The sequence below is a fragment of the Chenopodium quinoa genome, unplaced genomic scaffold (assembly GCF_001683475.1).
Source record: "Chenopodium quinoa cultivar QQ74 unplaced genomic scaffold, ASM168347v1, whole genome shotgun sequence".
In the NCBI taxonomy this organism is placed as follows: domain Eukaryota; kingdom Viridiplantae; phylum Streptophyta; class Magnoliopsida; order Caryophyllales; family Amaranthaceae; genus Chenopodium; species Chenopodium quinoa.
In genome coordinates, this window is record NW_018742810.1 from 2,426,995 (window position 1) to 2,454,637 (window position 27,643).

At 39.6% G+C, this 27,643-nt stretch overlaps 2 protein-coding genes across 4 annotated transcripts; both read right to left on the minus strand.

The window, feature by feature from the left end:
- Positions 1-1,254: 1,254 nt before the first annotated feature.
- LOC110725347 (ethylene-responsive transcription factor ERF014-like) lies at positions 1,255-2,435 on the minus strand. Its single transcript, XM_021904840.1, has one exon. It carries the CDS (start codon positions 2,398-2,400, stop codon positions 1,654-1,656), a length of 747 nt encoding a protein of 248 aa, XP_021760532.1. The 5' UTR covers positions 2,401-2,435; the 3' UTR covers positions 1,255-1,653.
- On the minus strand, positions 2,397-27,643 carry LOC110725346 (aminoacylase-1-like). 3 transcript variants are annotated; one of them, XR_002512157.1, is made up of 6 exons: positions 26,684-27,643; positions 26,457-26,594; positions 10,093-10,332; positions 9,800-9,981; positions 9,001-9,092; positions 2,397-3,819 (listed from the first exon to the last, which is right to left on the minus strand). XR_002512157.1 is itself a non-coding variant. In XM_021904839.1 (4 exons), exons 1-4 carry the CDS (start codon positions 27,557-27,559, stop codon positions 9,892-9,894), a joined length of 1,344 nt encoding a protein of 447 aa, XP_021760531.1. In that variant the 5' UTR covers positions 27,560-27,643; the 3' UTR covers positions 9,534-9,891. The 3 variants fall into 3 exon arrangements, 1 of the variants encoding a protein (XP_021760531.1); XR_002512156.1 differs by lacking the exon at positions 2,397-3,819 and having other exon boundaries at positions 6,397-9,092; XM_021904839.1 differs by lacking the exons at positions 2,397-3,819; positions 9,001-9,092 and having other exon boundaries at positions 9,534-9,981.

The following is a 27,643-nucleotide window of genomic DNA, read 5'->3' on the forward strand; positions in this document are numbered from 1 at the left end:
TTGTAATATTATTGTCAAAAATATTTAACAACCGTGCATTGCACGAGATTTTAACCTAGTACAGTACTACAAACAATTTGCTTTCAAAAAAAAAACAAGGAATGTAATTTTCTTCTTTAGTTATGATTGGAAGCATTCTATTAATTATTTTCTAAAAGTAAATACACAATTTTTTTGTATGCGGCCTGCTGTATCGTGCGGCAGGGGTTACTCGAGTTGCCAGGGTTACTCGAGAACTCGGTCAGGGGTTACTTGAGTTACTCCAGACCGAGTAATAACTCCTCAAGTAACCCCTCGAGTAATCCATGACCAAATCCCTCAAGTAACCCCTGACTGAACACTCAAGTAACCCCTGACCGAACTCTCAAGTAACCCCTGACCGAACTCCTTAAGTAACCCTTGACCGAATTACTTAAGTAACCCCTGACCAAACTTCTTAAATAACTCCTAACCGAGTAACTCGAGGAACCCCTGATCGAGTCTCTCGAGTAACCCCTCGAGTAATCCCTAACCAAGTAATTCGAGTAACTCTTGACCGAGTAACTCAAGTATTCCCTGACCGAGTAACCTCTCAAGTAACCCTTGACCGAGTGAACCCCTTAAGTAACCCCTGTCCGAACCCTTCAAGTAATCCCTGACCAAATAACTCGAGTAATCCCTGATTGAATAACTCGGGTAACCCCTAACAAAATAACTCGGGTAACCGCTGCCATACAATGTGATCCACCAAAAAGTTTCTGAGGTAAATATAACTAGCAATAAGTACGCGTAAAATTTGCATAATAAGTAAAAAAACAAAAAAAAAAAAAAAAATGCCACCATCACCCTGCTATCCAGTATCCCCAGTTGTTGTTAGTCAAATAGCTATGTTCTGGGTACTTTCCCTATATTACAAAAAATTAAAAGCGTAATAACATTGTTTTCTTCTATTAACCTTTGAACCTCTCACGAAACATCCTTCCTCCAACAACAAAAAACCCACTATTCTCATACTAGTTACGAGTACTTCACCAAGTTACTACTCCATATTATATACGAAGTACCTTTTTTTTTTTTTTTTTTTTTTATGAGGGGACGAAGTACCTGATTTGACACTCCCACTCCTTACATCCATTAAATGAAGATCTCGCTGGTATAGATAGAGGAAATATAATGATATGATTTTGGAATAAAATGCACATATTAATTAGAATCATCGAAAAGCCATTATTTCCTTCAAATGGATTCTCGAGGGGAAAAAAAATAGAGGAGTATGTATGAATACTTGTATAAACATTACAACCAAGTTAATTCAATGCTCTTACAAATACAAATAATGAATTATTTGTGAAACTTTGCACATTACAATTCAAATATATATACGAGGCTGAAAAAAATGCCAGACCTCAAATGTAAACATAAATATAAGTATATTTTTTCCCCCTTTTCTAGCTTAGTTGTATACGCTAAAATCGAAGGAGTACTAGTTACTCCGTAAACGAATACAGTACATAGATTAACATATAATGTGTGTGTATATATATAAGATGTAATTGTTAGTGGTGTCCTCAAGTTGGCCCTTGGCGCAAGAACAACTAGTGATTGAAATGAATTGGAAGATGGGGAAAAAAGAATAATGAAATGTGGGAATAGATGAAAAATAGAACGGATTGATCAGCGGAAGCTCCACAAGGGAATATCCCCATCATCGTATAGCTGCTCGATATCCATCATATTCATGGATGGGGGATTGAAGAACATGGAGTTCATCATCACAGGATCCAAGTGTTTAGGAAATAAATCAAACCATGGGTAGTCATTATTCATCATAACCATGGATGAGGCAGCATTATTGATGTCATCAAAAGTTGGATGATAGGGATCATCTGCAAGAGAGATGATATCATCAATGAGTTGGTCAGAGGGTGGTGGCGAGGATGACTGAGAAGGGGAAGATGACATAGATGAATGAGAAGATGATGTTGACGGGTGAGCTTGAGTGTGTTCATCAGTAGTAGTAGTAGTAGTCGCAGCAGCAGCAGCAGCTACTCTTTGGATGGACTTAGGGGACATGACAGTGGCAGTAGTAGCAGCAGCATGAGAAGGAATAAGAGGGGAGGTAGTGGAATAAGCAGAGTGAGGGAAGTTGAGGTTAGCAGAGGAGCCCTTAAGGCATAAGAGTGCAGCATCATAAGCTCTAGCAGCAGCCTCAGGGGTTGAATAGGAGCCCAGCCAGATTCTAGTCTTCTGGTTTGGAGCTCGAATCTCAGATACCCATGAACCCCAACTCCTCATTCTAACTCCTTTGTACTTCTTCTTCAACGATGACGACGATGATGGTTGTGATGTTGGTGATAAAGATGATGATGATGACATTGCCTTGGATGCTTCAGATTGGGTCTTCACCTCTGACTTCACCATTACTCAACGACCTTTCTATATATATATATATTGATGATGATTTTTTTTTTTTCTTTATGTATTTTGCAGTTGATCTCTCGATCTTTATTTGAAGCAGCTATTGATGTTGCAAAAATGGAGCGATGAAGCTGGCTAAGAATGGAAGATTATATTGAGAGGGAGATTAGAAATGGGGAAAATAGAGTCATATATATATAGTCCCTACTAGATCCCTCAAGTCAAGCAAAGAAGGTTGAGGAAATGGGTGACAGATCACAGATATTACTTCCTATATTTTTTTAATGAATAATTAAATAAATACGTAAAAATAACTCCGATGTGTGTAGTGTAGATTCATTTGGGAAAAAAAAAAGAGAAAAAGGCAAATAGACATAGAGTAGGTACTAGGTAGTATCAAATGTCTTTGTCTCTCTCCCCTATCAATCAATTAATTAAGGCCTTAATCCTATAAGTGGTGTCGGCTACATGAATCAAAAGTGATTATTCCGCGTAGTCATCAACAAAAATCTTCCTCCTCCATCCCTTATGATCCAATAATGCCTCATCCTCATGCAAATCCATATATTTCATATCCTTCCTAATTCCTTCCAACCAATCATTTCCGGTCTCCATCTCCCTCGTTTAACCCCTCCATGTTCCCACTCTTTCACTCTTCGTGTTGGTGCACCATCGGGTCTCCGTCTTACATGTCCAAACCAACGCAGACGATTTTCCCTAGTTTATTTGCAATGCCTGCCACCCCTACTTTTTTGCGAATAACTTCATTTCTCATTCTATCTCTTACAATATTCCCTCACAATCACCTTAATATGCGCATTTTCATAACCTCCATCTTTTTAATGTGCTGCTTCTTAGAATCCCAACATTTTGTACCATAAAACAACACTGGTCTTATGGCAATCATGTAGAATTTTCCCTACAAATATAAGGGAATGCTTCAATCACATAACACTCCCATGGCCGCTCTCCACTTAAGCCACCCCGACTTAATCCTGTAGGTCACGTCTTGATCAATGTCACAATTATTTTGGATGATCAACCCAAGATATTTAAAACATTCACTCATGGTCAAGTCCTTTCCATCCAAACTCACCACATCATCGCTTGTCTCCCTCTGAGTACCAAAGCGGCATACCAAATATTCAGTTATACTCCAACTTAGTTAAACCCTCTATATTCCAACCTTTGCCTCCATAGCTCCAATTTGGGATTAACCCCATCTTTAGTTTCATCCATCAATACGATATCATTATCCGCAAACAGCATACACCATGGAACCTCATCTTGAATCGGTCTGGTTATTTCATCTAGCCGTTGCAAAAAGAAAAGGGCTCCCTCCCCTCTCTTTCTTCTTTTTATCAGTAACCTTTCCCACAATTTAGCCAGTGAACTAGTCATTTACTATTATAATGTTGTGGCCTGGTGAAAATGCAATAAAAAAGAGATTAATAGATAGCCATATATTGAAATGAAACAGTTCTCTCTAATGCACTTTAAATATGTCAAAATGCTTCTCTACTATCAGTAGTACTCCGTATTAAGTTACGGAATACTAACTACGAGTAATAAAGTTATTGATAACTGATTAGTGATTAGAAAAAATAAGTTAATAAAAATAACAAGAGGCAATGAGTTATACAGTAGGTTATTGCTTGTAGTACTGCAAGAAAATGGCAAAAATGCCGACACATACAAGTGACTAATCGAATAATTAGCAATTTCTAATATACCATGAAGTATGAGTACTCCATATTAATTAATTAAGTAAATAAAAGAAAAAAAGAAATTATTAGATGCCCTTTTTTTTAGTCTTAGGGTTAGGGCTGTAGGTGAAGTTAACAGATACGGCGTACAGTCGTATAATGCAATTAGCAATGCAGAAGTTGCCTGGAAAAAATGGTTTGAAGCATTTTCCAAACCCCAAATCAGAATGTGACTTTGATTAAAGCAAAAGCCAGTTGCAGCTGGATTTTCTCTGCACTATGCATCGGTTTCACTAGCTTGTTTATGTACACGGTAAACCCTTCTTTTTTTATCCTCCTTTCAAAGATGTTACTAGTATCTTCAATTTTCTTTTAATTCACACAATATCGCTTTGAACATTATTATATACCCTTGGCCATCTTTCATTTAAACACAATATGTGAAATCTTGATAGATTCGTCACAATATTTCCTAAATACTACCTCACCATCATTTTTTAGTTTACACTTCGACCATTTTCTCTCACAAAAAGATTTCAAATATAAAGATTAAAAAATGACAAAACGAATAATATAAACGAATACTTTGTGAAAACTTTTTATTATTACTTTTATTATTTACGTTGAGTAAAGTTTTAGACCGATAACTAAATCCTTTTTATGTTGACCCTATTTATATTACAACTTAGTTAATACTCCTATGGTAACTATTATGAACAAAGAAAGTACACTATGCATTTAATGTTTCATTGCTTTATGTTTTAAATTCTTATAATGTTTCAGTCATTTTATATGTTCTTTACTTATATCATATGTAAACTAGTAAACATGCAATAAGCCCATCATCACACATACTTAACTAGTGATGTAACATTTCACAAACAAACGAAACAAATAAAAAATAAAATATACTGATTAGCAGCATATAGTCCACTTCTCCAAGCCGCTATGTTTTTAACTGTAGTTTGGTCACTATAATGTAGGAGTGTTTGAAATGAGCAATTGATCAGAAATAGATACAGAGTAAAACAAAATAAATGAGCAACTTAATTATCACTCACTCGTCTTTTTAATCTTAATAATAGTAAAATTTATAATGTAAATGCAAGTGTAGAAAATACGCCGGAAAAAGGAAATGGAATGATTGAGAACCCACATGGAGGCATTGCTAAATTAATCAAAAACTAATACTCGGTAGAAGGGAACAAATCTTTGTATAGGATGGAATAATATTATTAATATTTGGGGGCATAGGATTCTTTCCAAGCAGGTTCTTGGATTTGCGGGATGCAAAAAATGGAGAGTAAATAGATGAAATAAAGGACAGGAGTCTAAACGCGCAAAACACATACAGTAGGAGAGTGGATACTATACTATAGAAAAAGAACCAACACCAGCTGTTGCTAATCTGTCTATTAAAAACCGCGTACTTGTTAGTGATGAGAGAGAGGTACGTAACACTTTAGAAACACAAGTACGGATTTTGATTATAAAAATACAAGTAAAAGAATATCAAACTGCTGACGCTCGCATGATTTGACTTTAAGGTATTTTCTCACTCTTTAATCAGCGTTACCTAAATTGAGCTGTGTTTGGATGTGATTTTCAATGGTACGGCTACATGGTACCTTGTGTCTTTAACTGTTGAACCAGCCCCCAGGTACCAACACTACACACCTAAGTATTAAATGAGACTTGTCCCACCACCACTTTTCTAAATGCCGCATCCACGTCAGTTAAACGTTGGGCTCATCAATTAAGTACCCCCTACGTTTTTAAATACTTGCTCTATTTTTTCATGCGCAGAATTTAGGAGAATTGGGATAAAGTAATAAAATATGGAGATAGTGGGGTAGGTGGAAGAATAATAAATAGTAAAAAACAAAAGTAATTAAGAGAATTGGAGGAAAGAGAATATGCAATTAATAAAATATGATTTATGTTGAGTCTACTAATTGAGATAAATGAATTAAATATTGTAAATGTTTTCCAAATAAGGAAATGAAACAAGTATTTAAAAATGTCCAAAAATGAAAAGTGGGGCAAGTATTTAAAAACAGAAAGAATATTAAAGTTTTTTAATATAATATAAACGAAATTGAACTCGTGTATTTTAAGCATTTTCCATATGCGAATTTTCTTATATACGGAGTAAATCTTAATTTTTAGTTCTTAAATGTAGTCTAAGGCTCTAAGCTATCTTAATTTTACAATGCCATATTGAAAACTGACAAAAAGCAAATGAGCTAAACAAATACTTTCTCCGTCTTTTTTAGTATATCACATTTCTAAATTGATTTTTTTTTTTTTTTTTTTTTTTTTTTAAGTATATCACTTTCTTCATTTGGACACATTTTTTATAATTGTATCTCTATCCTTACATTGTCCTATTTTTCTTATTATTTATCTTAACGCACATCGCTTAAATTTTTTTACTAATCTCATATTTACGTGATTTATGCAGTTGTAAAAATTAATTACTCTTCTATTTATTTGATTTTGTCAAGCATATACATTAAGAGGAAAAAAAATGAAAATAACATAGTTTAGAGGACATAAAACTTCTTTTCTATTACACGATATTATGAAATATCCTATCGAGTTTAGGTTTGACAATATTGTAGTATTTTAAATTGTTTGATTTTTTTCCTAAGTCAATCAATTAATTATTAACATTATACTTTTCCGAATCATGTCAAGGTATATTATTGCTGGTAGTTCAAATTGTGGGCAGTAATTTTTTACTCCCCCTCCCCCCTTCGCTTATGTAATAGGGTTATTTTTGAAATTTTCAATAAATTTCACTTGTATATGAAATTATATTTTCTTTTATTTAACTCACCTTACTAAAACTATGTGGCGATCAAACTGTTACACTTAAAGAAAGTAGGGAATTCCACTTGACTTTTCACACTTTTTAATGCATTGTTCAATCTATCATATCTTAAAATTTGTATTTTTAAAATTATCCTAATGGCATACTGACACGTATGTGAATGCAAAATTTTGACCAATATTCTGTAATATTTTAGTTAATAAGTATAAATTCTAAAAAGTTAATAATCAAAAAGTATACATTAACATGTTTTTTTTTTTAAATGTAAAGATCACAATTATGGGTTAAAGTGGATTATGTTAATAGTGCAAAGAGTTAAAATAGAGCACTTAAAAAGAGTTTAGGAAGTAGAAACTTAAATACATAATGAGAAGATTATATATTATAATATTACAACCATAAGTTTTTTGTAAGAAAATTTCATAAACAAATAATTTCTCTTTAAACCAAATAATATCAGACAAAATAAGTCAAATAGACAAAACTTAACTAGCTTAATTAATGTATTACAAAACCTTTGGATGGTATGTTCTATATTCTTTAGGTAGCATTGTTCATTGTACGGCCTTGTGTTTTGAGAATCAATCAATTGTGTAAGACCATCTTATTATTATAAAACCACTTTTGTGAGCCACTGTAAGCATGTGACTCTATTTCAATATCTCTTCCCTTAGCCCAACCTAATTATAAGGTGACCTTATAATGATAAGACGATCTTTTGTATAGCAAAGCTGCAGCACACATTTTAATATTTCAAGCGCAAATGAATTGGTTTAAAATTTTGATAAACAACTCTTATCAATGTTGATTATATATACCAATCAAAATAACCTTGGATTAAAACATATCCAATATTAACAATCTAGGCTTTCCCGTAGTAAATTTGGAACTTAGTAAAGTTCAGGTGAATACTAATACTCCGTACTACTGTCACAAGACATAAAATATTACAGAACGCAATCTGATTCCTGAAATGATCAATATATATGCAGCTATAATATCCTAGCTAGAAGAGACCTGGTCCAATTCTTTCAGTATTGTAGTACGAAGTATATACTTGTACATTAGTACAGTAGTCCGTAGTACGTTAGTGTAATGAAAATGACTGGTAGTATAAAATTAAGGGTTCATATGTTATTTGAGATAGTTGACAAGTCAAGAAGCCAGCCAATGGTTGGGCCCATTGTTTGATTTGAAAGTTGTAGATCAGATAGCAGAAAGGGACTAAAGAAATAAAATCCCCATTTCTGAGAAACAAGGTTTTCTTGTCAGAAGAAAAGAATGGGAGAGAAGTTAAGGGGGTAGGATTATTAGTTGTCAATGGAATTAAATTAAACGGAGTAATGAAGAAAATCCCCAATATCCCAATTTTTGAGAAACGGATACTTCTAGGAAAAAGAGTACAAAAAACCATTATCCAGAGGTATGGCTTAGGTAAGGCTTATCACATATTCAACCAAAGTTGACTTCAAAGGTATGGGCTTTGAGATTTCTTTAAGTTTTTTGGGATGGACAATTTTGTAATTATTGATGCCCAATTCGCTACTAGTAACAGTTTTGAATTTTACCATAGAAGAAATGAAAATACCGTTACATCTTTGTTTTTTAGTCAAACAAGGGTGCCTCCTCCGAAACCGACTTAACTAGTGCCAACAAAAACAGCATCGACTTACAGGCAAAATAACCACTTTGTCACATTGCAGACGCTCCTAACTATAATAGAAGATCCACCCAACCGGCTTCCCAGTCTTGAAGGTTTACCTTTGAAAGAAGAGAATATCCACACACCCGGCTTCCCAGTCTTTCCCATCATGTCCACTTAGTAATCTAATGCCCAATAGTATGTACTACATTCTTATTATTATTCCGCATTATATTTCCAAATGCAACTAAAACTCTAAAACACACATGAAGAATTGAGATTTGCAATGTCTACATTGCATGACAAGGAATCAGTGACTGAAAAGTCTCTGAGGAAACACATAAAATACCCACTGATATAAGTCAAAAATGAAATTGCAATCTACGCAACTACGCAAGTAAACCAGAGTGCCAAGGTACCTTTCATGGCCAGCATCCAATTAAAGCTTTCCATCAGCCCATGAATTAAGCATTGAAGGACTTGATGTTTGTATCAGGTGCCCAGAGAGCTCCTACAAATCAACAATCACAGGGAAAAAACACAATGTAATTTCACCGGCATATGTGATGAGTTCAACCAATTAGTATTGGAAAATATGAAAATAAAGTTCTGATGTCAAACATTCATTAATTGAACCAACCAGTTACAAAAATGTCCAAACTCACTTTTACTGTTAACATTCTTCACTTAGTTTTTACTGGGAGTTTTCTGGTTCTTTTCTTTTGCCCTGTTTAGCCTCAAACAATAATTCCAAGGATGTAGCAGACACTATCTCATTTCACTTTGCATATCAATCACTGCTATACACCTAACTCCTTGAGATATATCCTCAATCTCATAAAATATAAGTATAATGTATGAAACCATCATGCTATGAAGCATTCAGACACATGAACCGTCGTGTGCTAGCAGGCCGGTAAAAGGAGCAGATAGTAGCAGTAATCTACAGATCTAACCCAAGGTCGATATATTGAGCGTACTATAAGAAAAATCTGTTAAATATATGTACAGTTACTACAATATTTAGCCTCAATTCGCATTACACAAATATGAGGCAAAACGTTACTCAAGAATCTCAATACAACATCAAACTAACAAAAATATACATGTAATTGATTAAAAAAAAAAGGAAATTGTATAATATCATATCAAGTTTTTGGCAGTGAAATAAGAGTACAAATCAATTAACAAATGAAACAAGTTGGGTAGGGCAATTACAGTGCAGATGAAACACCAGCCATGCTGCATGCTGACAAAATCCCATGTCTAGCTCATGATTCCAATCGAGACAGGGATCAGATGTATTTGTCTCATTCTTCAATTCCCTTGAATGAACTCAAACAATTTATTATGGATTCATACACCTTAATTCCATTTAAATATACAGCATCTTGCAGGAACTGCAAAGAAAATTCCACAATTAGAGAAAGATATCACAGCATATGTGTGTGTGTGTGTGTGAGTGTGAGTGTAAGATGAGACATAGGATAAATAATTAGATTTTATCAGACCTCATTATGATCATGAAGCAAAATTGGAGTATTTTTCATTGGGGAAAAGCCCAAAGTGGGAATCCCCCTCTGTCTTATAAATCTAGCATCAGTTGTAGAAGCTAAGATTTCAGGCTTCCCAAGTTTTCCTCCTGCGGCTGTAATAGCTTGCACAAAAAGAGACCACCATGGGTTGGTATCATCAGTTGACGTTGCCAAGGGGTGACCCCAGAAGTCTCTATTTGGTCCTTTTTCAACAATCTATATGAAATCAAGAAATTAGTTTCAGCAAGTAGTTACAAGACAAATACAAAGGAGAAATTAAACAAATTAGCTAATGAAATGGCACAGGAAGAGCACTATAATCCATGCATATGAATTTAAGTAGCAGAGGAAAAAAAATATCCACAGAATCCAGTCTCATACTCTCAAGTTTCCACAAAGATCACCAATACATAAACAATTGAGATGGCTTTTCCCACTTCTGTCTTCATCTCGAAAAAATAAAAAATGTAAATCATTACTAAAATGCTACATGAACCTAAAAGCGCCTGCCTAAGTCTTAACAAGCAGAATGCCAAAAAATGAGGACATCAACATTGTGTATTTTAATTCCTTACCAAGAATACCAACCATACATTTGTACTTACAAGTAGTTTGCAAGAGGCCTTGGGTTATACTCTTAACACAAGCTTCATTTGCCAATTCTTTGACATCACGTTAAGCTAGCTACCTGGGGATATACTCAGTAATTTTTAGCCCCACAATTCCATCACTTTTTGGACTCTGGAGGATAACTTTTGATATGAAACATGAATTTTCCAGAGCCTTTAATCTCAGGCATTCACATGGCTATTGATACAAAGAAACTTACAATACTCTTTTATTCCTATAGTCCACAAAATTATGTGTTAATTTGCCATGTCCTGGCATAGCAAATTATCATGTATGGTAATATGAACACAGAAATCCCTTTAAAGACCCTTAAGAACTAGGCATTCACCGATAAGTTTCCTTTTAGTATGTCTTGCAAAGAGAATTACCCTTCGCTCTATAGTCTCCCACAGGCCACTAGTACCGTGAATGGGTATGATCTCTAAAATGGGATTCTGATAGCAGTTAAATATCAGATGGTATTAGTTCTGTATAGCAAACGCATACAGCAGCATGTTCTGTTTAGAATCTCTATTGATCTGAAGGGCTCTCTGAAATTAATTGATTGCCTTCATCAAGGGTCTCAAGAAAGTACAAAAAGAAATACCTACAACAGACTCAATCCAATGCCATCTCTGATGCAAAAAGCTACTCTAACTAATTTATTGAGAGTTTAGCGGAGTAAGAAACATGGAGGGAGACAAGGCTAGATGGGAAGATTGTCCAAGGTTCTAAGGACTTCTGATATCTGAAATCTATAGTTCAAATGGATGAGGAATTGGATGGAGATGTAGCTCATAAGATCAACGCAGGTTGGTTGAAGTGGAAGAGTGCTACGGGGATTTCATGTGATGATTGTGATCCTAGCATGCCTCATAGATTGAAGGATAAATTCTAGTGAACGGCGATTTTGCCTACATTGCTATATGGTACAAAATGTTGGTTGTGAAGCATTGTCACATACATAAGATGAATATGGCGAAGATGCGTCATTGCGATAGAAAGGATTGGTTAAGGAATGAAATAATTAGGAAAAAAGTAGGGGTTACATCTAGGGATATTGACCTTCCCATTCCCATCCCCATCCCCGCGGTGGGTCCAAAATTCATCCCCATCCCCACCCCGATGTAATGGACTCAGACCACTACTCGACTAACAACAAAGCAAAACAGCAATAAACAGAACAAATGAGGGAGAAAGCTTCAAGCTTGATTATATTTAACAATGGCAGCAACCAAAGAAACACAAAACTAGTAGGTTTAGCCTACAACTCTCAGCAATAGTAGGTTTAGCCTACAACTCTCAAATAGTGGGTTTAGCCCACAACACCCAGAAAATACTCTACTACAAAATGTCTGCCTTAAACTTCCCCCTTTTTCATTTATATACACTAGTCCAAACTGATCTGGTGGCTGGTTTTGTCTTCACTTTGCTGCACAGCTCATCAATTGTTGTTGTCCTGTTCTGTACCCCTGACCAGCTGCTGTAGTGGTGCCATGGTGCTACCCTTTCTCCATCTCCTGGCATATGTGAGAGTCACAGGTTGTTTGGACTGATTAGCCGGGTCCATTACATCGCCCACCCCTAGAAGTTTCACCTTGTCCTCCCACTACAAGGGAAATTGTTCATTAATGAGGGTTGAATCCTCCCACGTTGCTTCAAATGGTGGCAAACCTTTCCATTTAATCAGGACTTCAGACTGCCCTTTTTCTTCTCTCCACTGTAACACATCTTCCGGCTCAACTACCATCTCCAATTCGGAAGTTAGCTGAGGTGGAATAGTCTGAGGTACTACAACATTTCCCATAGCCCTTTTTAATTGCGAAACATGGAACACCGGTTGTATTTGACAGGTGGAGGGTAGCTCTAACTCATAAGCTACTGCCCCAATCCTTCGAGTGACGTTGTAAGGCCCATAGTAACGTGCTGCCAGCTTCTGAAAGGGTCGTTTTACCAGGGATTGTTGACGGTAAGGCCTCAGCTTTAAGTATACCAGATCTCCAACTGAAAAGTTCTCCTCTCTCCTGGCTTTATCAGCTCCAGCATTCATCTTTTGCTGAGCGCTGATAAGTCTAACCTTCAGCTCATCCAACATGATGTCTCGGAGTAACAGCCACTCCTCTAAGGAGCTGACAGGAGTCTGCCCAGCACTCCCTTTTATCAACCCTGGAGGTTCTCTCCCGTACACAATCTGAAAAGGAGTGATGCCTGCTGACATGTGAGTTGATGTGTTATAGGAGAACTCCGCCCACGGTAACCACTTGGCCCAAGATTTAGGCTTCTCCATGGCAATACACCTCAGATACGTCTCCAGTGTTTTGTTCACGATTTCGGATTGTCCATCTGTTTGTGGGTGGTATGACGTGCTCCTTTTGAGATCAGTCCCCTGTAAACGAAACAACTCCCTCCAAAACTTACTCAGAAATACTCGATCACGATCTAAAATTATCGAAGAGGGAAACCCGTGCAACCTCACCACTTCACTTACAAACTTCTCGGCTACTGTTTGAGCAGTATACGGGTGTTTCAGCCTCACAAAATGAGCATATTTAGAGAGCCTATCCACCACCACTAACACCGTATCTACCCCTTCGGATTATGGCAGTGCTATGATACTCTTTCAAAAGTACCGGTATGAATCTTGATTTTTTTGGTAACACGATCTCCCCTTAAACAAGACTAACCCATCTCCCAAGGAAAACCCAGGAGGTCCTATTCTCTTATCTTCCAGCTCCCATTTTAACTCCATCAGCCATGGATCCCTCTCAATTTCCTTGCGCAACTCATCCCACTGTACAGCCTGTTGAGTGAGTAAAGTTCCCAATTCTGCATCTCCTTCCTTCTTCCTTGAGAGAGCATCGGCACCCTATTGGATACCCCTGGCTTATATTGAATCTCATATTCGAACCCGATCAATTTTTGAACCCATTTCTGGTAATCTGCACCTATTTCGAATGATAAATCGCCTTTCCATCAAATAGTGCTTCCATCTAATCACAGCCAACACAATCGCCATAAGTTCTTTCTCATAAATTGATTTCTCACGAGCCTGAATTCCCAGCACTTTACTGTAATATGCGATAGGTCGGTTTTCCTGCATTAAAACCGCTCCTAACCCATTACCAAAAGCATACGTTTCAACCACGAAATTTTTCTTGAAGTCGGGCATATCTAACACTGGTGATGAATCTTGCCTCCTTGAGTTTCTCAAACGCCACAGTGGCTGCCTTAGTCCATCCAAAACAGTCCTTTCGTAATTGATCTGTGAGTGGCTGAGCTATCATAGCATATTTTGAAATATACTTACAGTAGTAGCCTGTCAACCCAAGGAACCCCTTGAGCTCCTTCAAATTTCTAGGGAATGGGCTACTTAGTCATGGCCTTGACCTTCTTCCATCCACCGCCACCCCCCTCTCTGAAATCACATGGCCAAGATACGCCACCGCTCTTTTGCCAAATTCGCATTTCTTGCGGTTTGCAAATACCTCACTCAAATGTTGCTGGTGTTCTTCCTCACTTCTAATGTAAATCAAAATATCGTCGAAAAATACCAAGACGAACCTCCTCAAAAATGGTCAGAACACTTCATTCATAAGGGACTGAAAAGTCGCCGGTGCATTAGATAGATCGAAAGGCATTACAAGGAACTCGTAATGTCCCTCATGAGTACGGAACGCTGTCTTATTTGTGTCTATCCAGCCTTCAAATCGAGCTTAGAAAAAATGACCGCCCCATGTAACTCGTCCAGCAATTCGTCGACAACCGGAATTGGGAATTTATCCGGCACTATTTCCTTGTTGAGAGCCCTGCAATCGACACAGAAATGCCATGAACCGTCCTTTTATTTCACCAACAGGACCGGGCTAGAGAAGGGGCTAATGGACGACTTAATAATCCCAGCCTACATTTCCCGTATCATCCTTTCAATCTCGTCCTTCTGAAACTGCGGGTACCGTTACGGCCGAACGCTTACGGGGTTTGAGCCTTCTATGAGAGTTATGGAATGCTCATGTCCTCGTGATGGGGGTAACCCAGCCGGTTCTTCAAACACCTTGAATTTTTCAAGCACTGCCTCCGGAAATTCGGGCCCTTTGTCACCTTGAGCCTCCCCCTCCCCTGAGATATCATTTACCTCCACCCATAATCCTCCCTTCTCTTTGCACGCCTTCAGCGATATTTGTGAAGTTTCAAGTGTCGGGTCCCCTTGGAGAGTTGTAATGGACCGAGTAATTGGCCTGTTAAGCCACCTATTCTCAAGCAATATCAGAGGAGGGGTAAGGTTGTCCAACCTAGCCTTCCATCAATCACAACAGCAACAACAAATGAGGAGGTGGTGCAAGTGGACAAAGGCAATTAAAAGGAGCAGAGAGTAGTAGCAACTTTGGTAGTGGAACCATGGCAAAACAATGGTAGTGAATGAAGACAAGAATTAAGAACAGCTAGTACTATTTTGTAATACTTGTTGTGTATAAATTAAGGGGTTAGGGTGAGAAGTTTTGGCATGTGATTAGACTGATTTGAATTGAGACTTGTATCCTAAAGATACTATCTTGGAGATTGGTAGACTGAAGCTGCCGTTTTTTTTCTCTTTCATTAATGAAACATCATTGTTAGCTGTCTTACTTGCTCTATTTTTCTTATTGCTCATTCCTGTTTTCGTGTGTAGAAGTGTAGGTGAGGGTTGAGTCCCTCACAAGTGGTATCAGAGTAAGTCGGTTTTGCGGCCGTCGGCGACCTTTGGGTTTTTGTCCTTATAAAAAAAAATGGTTCTTACAGTTACCCACGCTGTGACGCGGCGGAAGGGACGTAGGAAGAGGTTGAGTAGCTGAAATCACAGGACGAGGTCTTTAAGAAGACCATGGAGGAGGCGGTATTGAAGATTGAAGGGAGGATCGATCGATTTTGAACTCAACAGGAGACGAGCGGAACATGGAGAAGAGGGAACAAGAGAAGTTCTAGCAAGAGCTCCAGGAGTTGGTGGTCGGTCGTCAAAAATGCTTGACCACCATTATTGTTCGCAGAAGAAAAAGAACGATCTAATGTTCAGAACAACCGGTGGAACAAGGATGGAGAAGACGAGAATAGAGAATATGGAGGGAGGTGGAAACATCGGAAACTCGAGATGCCGGTGTTAGAGGGCTTTGATCCGGATAATTGGATTCTAAGGGCTGAGATGTTCTTTGATTTCTATAGGCTAGCGGAGAAGGAGAAGTTGGAAGCGGCCGTGGTCGCCATAGACGGCGCGGCGTTGAAGTGGTATTAGTGGGAAAACAAACGGCGGCCGTTGGTGAGTAGGCCGGACTTAGGTCGGCGGGTGTTGCATGAATTCCGTCCAGCCAACGCCGGAACGCTGCATGAGTAGTGGTTAGCCACCACCCAGAACACCACGGTCGGTGACTACCGCCGCAAGTTCATCGAGCTTGCCGCTCCCTTGGAGAATATGTCGGAAAATCTACTGTTAGGTCATTTTATAAATGGCTTGAAGGAAGATATCAGATTGGAGGTCCGGGTGTTAAGCCCGACCACGTTGGAGCAGGCCATGGATCTAGCTGGGCGAATTGAAGAACGAAATCGGGTCAGCCAACTAAGAAGAGGGGTTGGTGGACTTTGGAGGGGAGTGGGCTCAAATTCGCAAGCAGCCGGCCTAAACTCTTCCAAATGAGGCAGCGGTGGGCTAGTCCAAACATATGGTACCCCAGGCCCACCCCACATTACTCGTACATGACCGAAGCACCAAGAATCTGTTGGGTCAGTAAATCCAGCCTAATCGAGTAGTGCTTCAACAAGCAATAACCAAGGAGAAACAAGAAGGTTGTCTGAGTTTGAGTTGGCGGAACGACGGGCTAAGGGCTTGTGCTTCCGTTGCGATGAGAGGTAGGGTGTCCGGCATCGGTGTAAGAGGAAGGAGATGAGTGTTCTATTGGTGGCCGATGAGAGTGTTGGGGTAGAGATTGATGTCCAAGGGGATGAGCCGAGTGATGAGGGAGAGGGAGATGGGCAAGTGGAGGTGTCATTGTGTTCGATAGTGGGGTTGTCTAACCCCAAGACCATGAAATTGAGGAGAAAAGTGAGGAATGAGGGAGTGATTGTGATGATTGACTCGAGGGCGACTCACAATTTCATTTTGAAGTCGGTGTTTGAAAGGACTCAATTACCAATCACGAAGGGAGGAGAGTTTGGGGTAGCTTTGGGTAATGCAGAGATGGTTCGAGGGAGTGGGGTGTGTCAAGGTGAGAGGTGACCATAGTGGAGGATTTCTTGCCACTTAGTTGGGTAATGTCGATAATCTTAGGTGTGCAATGGTTGGAGAAGTTGGGGTCGGTGATAACAAATTGGAAGACTCATGTCATGAGATTCACGGTGGCGGGAACTCCGGTGATTCTCACGGGGGATCCCACATTAGAGAAGGCCATGATTAGGACAATTAGCAAGGAGAGACAAGGGGTTAGTGGAGGTGAATGCAATGGAGAGTGGTGAGAAGAGCCCATCAGGGGCTCTGAAGAGCACCCACTGCCGCCCTTCTTAGCTAATGTGGTGCGTGAATACGGCAGCGTATTTGAGATGTCGGAATGCTTGCCTCCAAGTAGAGGGAGGGAGCACCGCATTGTGTTGAAATAAGGGAGTAATCCGGTGAGTGTGAGGTCGTATCGATATCCTCAAATCTAAAAAGATGAGATCAAACGATTGATAAAAGAGTTGTTGGAGGCCGGAATAATCAAGCCTTCAAGCAGCCCTTTTTCAAGGCCCGTTTTGCTCGTGAAGGACGGGATGTGGCGCTTTTGCGTTGACTATCGTACCCTTAACAAGGAAACCAGTGATAGATGAGCTCTTAGATGAGTTGAGTGGAGCTATAATCTTTTCGAAACCTGATCTTAAATCGAGTTATCACCAAATCTTGGTGAAAGCCGAAGACACTCATTAGACCGCATTTCGTACACTTGAAGGTCATTATGAGTTCTTAGTTATGCCATTCGGCCTAACCAACGCTCCGACCACCTTCCAATCATTGATGAATGATGTTTTTAGGCCATTTTTTAGGCGATTTGTGTTGGTGTTTTTTGACGACATACTCATCTATAGTAGAGGAGAAGATGAGCACCGAGAACATGTGAGAGTAGCCTTAGAGAAGCTGGCCGAACAGGAATTGTGTACACACATTAAAAAACGTGAATTCGGAAGGAGAGAGATCGCATATTTAGGCCATGTAATTTCGCAAGGAGTGGCAATGGATGAGGAAAATGTCAGGGCCATCTTGGAGTGGAGGGAGCCTAGAAACTTGCATGAGTTGCGGGGTTTCTTGGGATTAACTGGCTACTGCCGCAAATTTGTGGCTAATTATGCTAACATTACAACTCCCTTAATATCTCAGTTAAGGAAAGATTGTTTCGGCTGGTCGGATGAGACCACGCAAACCTTTAACCGACTCAAAGGAGCAATGACCACCGCACTCGTGCTAGCAAGGACTTCGGCAAAGAGTTCGTAGTGGAGACCGACGCTTCCAGGTTTGGCTTAGGGGCGGTATTGATGCAAGGAGGGAGGCTCATTGCCTTTTTTAGCAAAACTCTTGGCAAGCAAGCTCAAGGCAAATCCATATATAAGAAAGAGTTGATGGCTATTTGCTTAGCCGTGGTCAAGTGGAAGCATTACCTCCTTGGGAGGCATTTTTATCATCCGGACTGATCAACAAAGTCTCCGGTTCAATGCACAGTAGCGTGAGGTGGGTAGTGACTACCAAAAATGGGTGAGAAAGTTAATCGGGTTTGACTTCGAAATTCAATACAAGTCGGGTGCCTTAAACCGAGTTGCAGACACTTTGTCAAGGAAGGGGGAAGGTGATTTCCGTGGGTCTGTGCAAGCAAAATTAATGAATCTGATCCACACTCAAAGAGTGGACTGGCGAAGTGGATCAAGAGCTTAATAGCGATAAGTGGGTGCAGGAGCTTAAGATGGGCCCGGAGAAAGGAGATGATGGGCTTAAAGGCTTTAGTTTAGAGGCTGGGAGAGTTTGTTATAAGGGGAGACCTGTTCTTCCTAAAAACTCAGAGACAATTCTCTTTATCTTGTGGGAAAACCACGGCACCACCACTGGTGGCCATGAAGGAGAGGTGAAGACCTATTTGAGGGCGGCGGCAGATTGGTTTTGGCAGGGGATGCGTAAAGGCATCGGGAATTTTGGGAGGCAATGTACTATGTGTCAGAGAAACAAGGTGTCGCAACAGAGCCCCATGGGTTTGCTCCAGTCACTTCCAATTCCGGGGGCAATCTGGGAAGATTTGTCGATGGACTTTATAGAGCGGTTGCCGCTTTCGAAAGGGGTAGACTCAATCTTGGTGGTAGTGGCTCGTTTATCAAAGTACGCGCACCTTGTGGGGTTGAAACACCCTTTCGGTGGCTGACGAATTTGTGAAACATATGGCGAAATTGCACGGTTTTCCCTCTTCCATTGTGTCGGGTAGGGATCGTGTGTTCATGAGCAATTTCTAGAGTGAACTTTTCCGATTGCAAGATACTCAATTGAAGCGGAGTACGGCCTATCACCCTCACACTGATGGGCGATCAGAGATTGTAAACAAGTCCCTGGAAACATATTTGCGGTGCTTTGCTTCGGAACAACCAAAGAAGTGGGCTCAGTGGCTGGCTTGGGCCGAATATTCTTACAATACCTCCCCACACACCTCGACCAAGATGACTCCATTGAAGGCGGTTTACGGGAAAGACCCCCGGAAGTTGTGGCGCATAGGGAACGGTGAAACCATTGTGGACAGCCTTGATGAGTGGTTGCATGAGAGGGATTTGATTTTGGATGAGCTTCGAATGAATTTGATGAGAACGCAACAAATTATGAAGGGGTATGCGGATAACAAGCGCAGATTTGGGGAATTTGAGGTAGGGGATGAGGTGTATCTCAAGATTCAGCCATATAGGCAGCGATCCCTAGCCAAACGCCCGTATGAGAAGTTGGTTGCTAGGTACTATGGCCCTTTTCGTGTGCTGCAACGAATTGGGAAGGTGGCTTACAAGCTGGAGTTGCCGCCTAGCTGCAAAATACACCATGTGTTCCACGTTTTACAACTCAAGAAGGTTGTTGGTAGTCAGTCGGTGCTCCCAACCATCCCCACCCAACTTACTGCTGAGTTAGAATCGATGGCTGAACCGGAAGCTGTTTAGGGGGTCAAGTGTGGTGCCGAAGGGACTGAAGTGTTGATTAAATGGAAGGGGCTGCCTTCGTTTGAAGCCACATGAGAACAAGGCACAGCAACCGCCAAGCGTTTTCCTCACTTCCACCTTGAGGACAAGGTGGATGTTCCGCCGGGGAATGATGCAATGGACCGAGTAATTGGCCTCTTAAGCCACCTATTCTCAAGCAATATCAGAGGGGTAAGGTTGTCCAACCCAACCTTCCACCAATCACAACAGCGGCAACAAATGAGGAGGTGGCGCAAGTGGACAAAGGCAATTAAAAGGAGCAGAGAGCAGTAGCAACTTTGGTAGTGGAACCATGGCAAAACAATGGTAGTGAATGAAGACAAGAATTAAGAACAACTAGAACTATTTTGTAATCCTTGTTTTGTATAAATTAAGGGGTTAGGGTGAGAAGTTTTGGCATGTGATTAGGTGAGGGTTAAGTCCCTCACAAGAGTACTAGGGATTCCAGCCACCCTAAATTGCATCAAATGGGTCTTCCAATTCATCGTTATCGCCCCGAGCTTCTCCAACCAAACGCCCTCGACGTTTCCAAGTGAGAAGGGTAGGAAATCCTCCATCACTTCTACTCCGCCCTCCAATTTGACCCGTGCTCCCCTACAATTCCCACGCCCCTTAATGGTTTCTCCGTTACCTAATGAAACACCGAATTCCCCGTCTTTCGATGATAACAACCCTAGCTCCTCCACCAGGCACAACGCCACAAAATTGTGCGTAGCTCTGGGGTTAATCATGACCACCACACTCTTTTTTTAAATCGTATCGCGAAGCTTCGTGATCTTGTTAGAAATCCCCACTGCCAAGCAAAGAGAATTCCGTCGTGGTGTGGACCGGCGGATCCTCATCTTCTTCAGCCGCCACATGCTCCTCTTCTCTGACCTCTTCGTCATCACCGACTTATATTACACACATGGCCAATTCCATAACGCTCATCACATCTGAAACAAAGGCCCTTGGCCTTTTTTTTGGACACGTTAAATCCTTAAGAAAAACTTGTAATGGGCCAGCCCATATTGACTGAAGCTTGAGAGGATTCAGCTACGGATTTGTTAAAGTTTTTATTTGCTATTGGGCTCTAGCCATACCCCAACAGCCCACTACTGCCCCCACTTCTAACCCAGTTGAAACCGGTTAGACCCTAACCCAGCTCTCCTCAATCCACCCACCCGGTTTCGCTCTTCCACCGGAGAAGCCAAATCCATTGCTAGCTCCAGATTAAACAGGTCTAGGACTCAGATCTCTGTTTTGATCTCATCCTTTAACCCATTAATAAACTGACTAAGCATGAGTGTTTCTGGAATATCAGTGAGGGGTGCCGCCATCTCGATGAACTTCCTATACTTGCCACCGTCCCTACCTAAGCAACTGCCAACCACTGCTCGTGAAGGGTACCAACGTTCTGAGGCCGGAATTATTGCAAAATCCGGCGACATAAGTCAGCCACCTCGCTATCAGCCTACAATGGTTCTCCCATTGGAACCACCTCAACGCCTCTCCCTCCATTGCGACGGCTGCCGCATGCAATTTCTTCTCTTCTTCATTGAGCTGGTAGAATGTGAAATAATTCTCGCTTCTAAGAATCTAGCCATCAGGTCCTCTCAAGCTTCCTATGCTTCCAATAGTGGCCGCGACCAACATTCGAGTCACCAGCCATTCTTTCTCCACCCATCACTCTCTTCAAACTCCGGTGGCCTGTAAACTCCTTTCCCCTTATCGATTAAGTCCCTCATCTCCGAGCAAAACTTCTCGTTCTCTCTCTTAGCCAAGGCGGCCTCTATATTCAAGTCTTCCTAGAAGCGGTCTAGTCGACCCTCTAGCCGAGTTGTCATCTCAACCTTCGCCTGAGAAACCACCCTGCCAATAGAAGTTTCCAGGGTGTCCAGCTTCCCTTCTATTCCAATAATTTTTTCTTCCAAAGACTTGAACTTTTCCTCCAAGGTATCGACCCATCGGGTTGTTGAAACCACCATGATCGTCCTGCTCAATGGACTCAACCACTACTCGACTAACAACAAAGGAATACAACAATAAACAGGACAAATGAGGGAGAAAGCTTCAAGCTTGATTATATTTAACAATGGCAGCAATCAAAGAAACACAAAACTAGTAGGTTTAGCCTACAACTCTCAGCAATAGTAGGTTTAGCCTACAACTCTCAAATAGTGGGTTTAGCTCACAACACTCAGAAAATACTCTACTACAAAATGTTTGTCCTAAACTTCCCCCTTTTTCATTTATATACACTAGTCTCCAAACTTATCCGGTGGCTGGTTTTGTCTTCACTTTGCTGCATAGCTCATCAAATGTTGTTGTCCTGTTTTGTACCCCTGACTAGCTGCTGTAGTGGTGCCATGGTGCTACCCTTTCTCCTCTCCTCCAGGTTGTTTGGACTGATTAGCCGGGTCCATTACACCCGACGGGTACAATTCTAAACCCAACCCCGCCCCACCCCCCCCCTCCACTTGGATATCCACACTCACCTAATCCCTACCCAAGACCCGCCTAATCCCCGCCCCTTTTTATTGCTAATATTACACTTTTTTGTTTCATTTATAAGTCCATTACAAAATATTATATTTACTACTTTATTTTACCTAATATTTTTATAAAATAGTATAAAAGTATATAATTTTATTTTTTAAAATAGATGGATGTGGGTATGGGGTGGGTACGAAGTGGGGCGAGTAGGGTGTAGCGGGTATGAAGTGAGGATAGGTAAGGATGGGGCGAGTACAATCTAAAATCCACCTTCGCCCCATCACTCATGGCAAGTATGGTTTTTATCCCCATCCCCGCCCCACCACCTGCCAAACCGGGACCTATCTCCGCCCAGCGCGGGGCGGGGATGGGGCGGGTCTCCTACTTGACCTATCGGAGACTTGCCCCACTAACATCCCTAGTTACATCTATTGAATACAAAATGATGGAGAATCACCTAACGTGGTTTCGCCATGTAAAAAGGAGGCCAACTAAGGCTTCGGTAAGGAGGCTTGAACAATGGCAAAGTATTTGGATCGCGAGGGGTAGGAGAAAACGTCAAAGAGGGTGATTGATTGTGATATGAGTGCTTTGAGAATTGAGGAAAATATGGTTTTTGTTAGGGCCAAATGGAAGGAAAAAATTCATGGCAAGACGTTTCATGATATGATATTAGATATATACTTTTTGTTTATTTTATTTTAGTATTTACTCGACCCATGTTTGCAACCATTACTTATTTCCTTTGAAATTGTTTTCTCAAACCTTTATGATTCTACTCACATGTTGTTCCTTTATCCCTTTACTACTCTTTTACAACTCTTTAATTTTTTTTTGTATACTCTTTTTGTTTCACTTTACACATACTTTACAACTTTCATTCCATCGATTATTTTGCTATGCTCTTTTTCCTTTTTAGATGGTACCTTATGACGATTCATGTTAGCGAACCAAGATTATTTTTGGACTAAGGTTTTATTATTGTGTACATTGAATTACACATTAAATAATCTATAATTTGTTGTAATTAGAAGCTAGTGGGCTACTTATTACTAGAAAGCAATAATTAACACAATTGAAACCAATGGCTACATGAACTACACGAGGACTTTTTGTCTATTTTTTTTGCTCGTCTCTCAATCTCTACTATTTTATTAAGAAATATTTATGTGTGCTTTTTTTTTAGGATAATGTTTTTTTTACCTCTAATTGACCCTTGATAAAAATATTATTAAAAAAAAAAATGCACATGGATGTGCAGGACACCATATATTTTTAAAACCCATTTGGACTTCAAAGTCCTAAACACATATATTCACAAATCCTGACATTATATATCCATGATCACTAATCCCAATATCGAACAATGTTGCAAAGACGACGTATGGAGTGATAATATTAATTATTACATGATAAGGTTGGTAGCAAAAGGGATGAAAAAGGGAAATTCACCATCCACCACTCTTATAGTCTAACCGGACCAAACTTCTGTTAAGAAAAACTAAAAGAGATCAAATAAAGGGCTTAGTCGTAAGCAACTTAATAACAAATACTACCTTCATTTTTAAAAGATCTTAACACTTTCCATTTATGTTTGTTTCCCAAAAGTTCTTAAAACTTACACTTCATTCCAATTTTGGCAAACCCCTTATACTACATTACCCCTCTTTCCCCCACTATATATTTAATTTACAGCTAACTCAATTTAATTTATCTGCCTTTTTCTTACACCCACCCCAATTTTACACTCTTATTTTAACCACCTTTTTCTTACAATTACCCACTCACTTACCAGTTTCTTAACTTCGAGCAAATGGTAAATGTTAAAATCAAATGGAAACAGAGGTAATACAATCAATTGAGACAAAGATGGCAGGGTAGATTACTAGAAGAAACTAAAATTTGATTAAATGGTGTAAACTAAAATTTCCTACCAAATGTGCTGAATGGAAAAGGTTATATGAGGTACTTGGTACTCAATTAGTTGATTATACTACTGCTTTTTATGGAAGATGGCATTTCTGTAACTAATTAACCTCTATCTCTTATTTATAAACACAAGTCTCTTAAATCTTTTAGAAGAAAAATTAAAAGACGGTAGTATTTTGATAAATTATGCAATCTTTTTTATGATACAACTAGTGGTGCTACTTCACACCCTTCTACTAAAAGCCCTTTTGAAAGTAAGGAAGAAGGGTCCTAAAACAAAATTAATCAATCCAAAGCAACTAAGGGAAAGAGCTAATACATCAATGGCAGATGCATTGAATGCAAGGAGAGGAAATTGTTAAGAGAAACTTAAACTTCATGAAAATTAGATTGATGATAATGACATAAGAGTAGTATATTTAATTATTTATGTATGAGTTTTTGGTTAACTAAAAGTGAAAACAGAAACAAACTAAAAACTGAAATCAGTTTCCAATTCTTAGAAAAAAAATTTGAGAGACCGACAATATTTCCGAACACAACCTAAGTTATAAAATCATCTTTCAAAATAACAAATTAAAAGGTACCCTGCACGAACCATAGACCCATATAAGTGGCTAGCTCTTACTAAAAAAATTTTTTTAAAAAAAAAAAAAAAAAAAAAAAAAAAAAAAAAAACATATTGTTGGATAAGAATGAATACAAGTGGTGTTTCCTCTCATTTCAACTGATATTTTACTTTTTCACATACACAAAAAGGATCTTAAAGGATTCGAAGAAAAGAAAAAAAACCACAGTAGTTGGCTGACTAGTGTGGTTTTTAAGCCCTCTCCCCCCTTCCCCCAAACAAATAAATAAGTATAAATTGACTCATAGTCATGGACAAGGACAAGCAATTGTTGCATCTTATGCCATTTACCACGTGTAAAAGTTGTAATACAAGTATTCTCTATACTCCAAAGAGATTTAAAGAGTGCCTTAAAAAGTTCCATGATAAAATATTATGGCATGTGAAATGTGAAAAGTCTTGGCCAAAGACAAATTAAGTTACGGGTTCCCCTATGTTTCACATGACTAACTGAAGAAAACAATGATAAACAAGGCAGCCGTGTAACATTAGGCATCAAACTTTCCCTGGGAGACCAAAAAGGGCCTTTAGGATATGCCAGCAGCCTAAATTTACAGCGATTGACCTAGCATTTTAAGAGCATGTCATCTAAATCTTGTGGCCAACAGGTTAAATAATTTTTTTTTTCCCTTTTTTCAAGCAAGATGATCCACTAGCTACATATAGGTCATGGAAACATAATTTATAGCTTTTGAAATAAGATTTTTGAGATGTTTTGATATGATTTATAACCCAAATGGTCAATTTTAAATCCATTAACCTACAATTTGTTCAAAAGGTATGTGTTAATCATAGCAAATGACCTTAATCATGTTTGATGTCTGATCTTATTGGATATTAAGAGGTAAATCAAGTACAGTCAACCAATTTGTGCAAGGACATTTTTCTAAGAAAGATAATTAAGAACCCAAAAAACTAACAAAATCCTTAACTCTAAAGCGTAGGAGCTGAAGTTCTAATGAGAAACCTAAGAGATAGTGACTGAAGATAATTTTCAAGGAATTTTAACTCAAGAGTAACTAGCTCTTCTTTCCCTGGCAGTAAAACATGTTGACAGCTACACATCAGCATAATAACAGTCAACTCTTTTCCCTTAAGAAGTAGGATACTTGCTTCGGTGCAGCAAGACAAAAGTTTAGTTTTAATCACAAGAGCCACAAGAAGCTGATACTGAAAATCCATCCTGCATTAAGCGTAAGGCGTGGACATAACTAATATAGTTATGGAACAATTAATTCCGGCATCAGTCAGTTCTGCATATAGTAAATGCAATGGACTAGCAGTAAATTTTAACCACCACTAGTCCACAATCCTTCCCAGTTCCCACTACTCAATAGTTGGGGCAATCTAATTTAAATGGAGGGATTTTTTATCATGTATACACATTTGTGCCACCATGTCAACAGAAAATAACTAAACAGCATGGGAATATAATAAAAGAAACCGCGATACAGATTAAATTAAAACATTGGGTGAAGAATATAAACAGAACCTGGAATGTCATGTTCCTTGAAGCAGGAGCCCACTCATGAGCTATTCTATTTCTAATAAGCTCAGGATCCACAGTGGGTGGCAACCGAATATCAAACCCAGCCGAGGCCTCTGATGGCTGCATGTTCATAGCAAACCCCTGCAAACCAAGCAAGTAATTAGGTAAGAAGTTAAATTCAGAAAGACTAATGCTGTAATAATAAATAGTAGGGAGGAATTAGAACTGACATTAGAAGTAAGAATGCCAGCATCAAAAAACACAGGATTAACAGAGATGACTTGAGAGTGAGCGGCCAATCCTCTCTTGACCAAATTAAATTGAGAATCCCTAAATTGAGTAATCAACTCAATACTGATCATCAAATTCTCCATGGCACTATCATCAAACATCCTGCAACCATGCCCAGGGACTCCAGTAGCCTTAATAGTGACGTGCCACGGAGATCGATCAGCGTAGAAAACCCTAAAATCGTCGTTTGGAGAAGCTTGTCCTTCGTCCATCACAAACCCCACATTTAATTCCTCGAATTCCTTTGAAGCCACAAACTTAGCGGCCCCATCCAACCCTCCAATCTCCTCCTCGGGTACGTATGACAGGTGGACCGTTCTGGTTGGCTCCTTGTATCCCCAGAGTTCTCGAAGATTCCTGATGGCCTCCAGATATTGCATACCGATGCACTTGTCATCTTGGGCCCCGCGGCCGTAAATCCTGCCGTCGGCGGTTCGTACGCCGGAAAATGGAGGGTGAATCCACTTATCGGGCTCTGCCGGGACAGAGTCAAGATGGGAGTTGAAGAGAATAGAAGGAAGGTCGGGCCTTGAACCGGGCCAGGTAACAATGAGTACGGGCTTGCCAGGAACAAACTCAAGCGTGCGGGTGTGGAGTCCAATGGAGCGAGCTTGGGATATGAGGAATGAGACAGGGACGGTGTAGTTTGGATTGGGGTGGGCTGTTTTGAAACGAAGGTAGGTTTGGAATCGGTTTATGACAGGGTTGTCTTCTTCTTCTGGCTGTTGTTGAGTAGAGAGGACTGGAAACACCAACAGTAAGATAAGGAATGTGGAAATGGAAATGGAAATGGAAAGAGAGCACAGGTCGCCCATCGTTGTTGAACTATTGAACTATGGATACACATACACCCACACTTCTTATATTTTTTAAATATAAATTGAGTCGTCTATACTTTT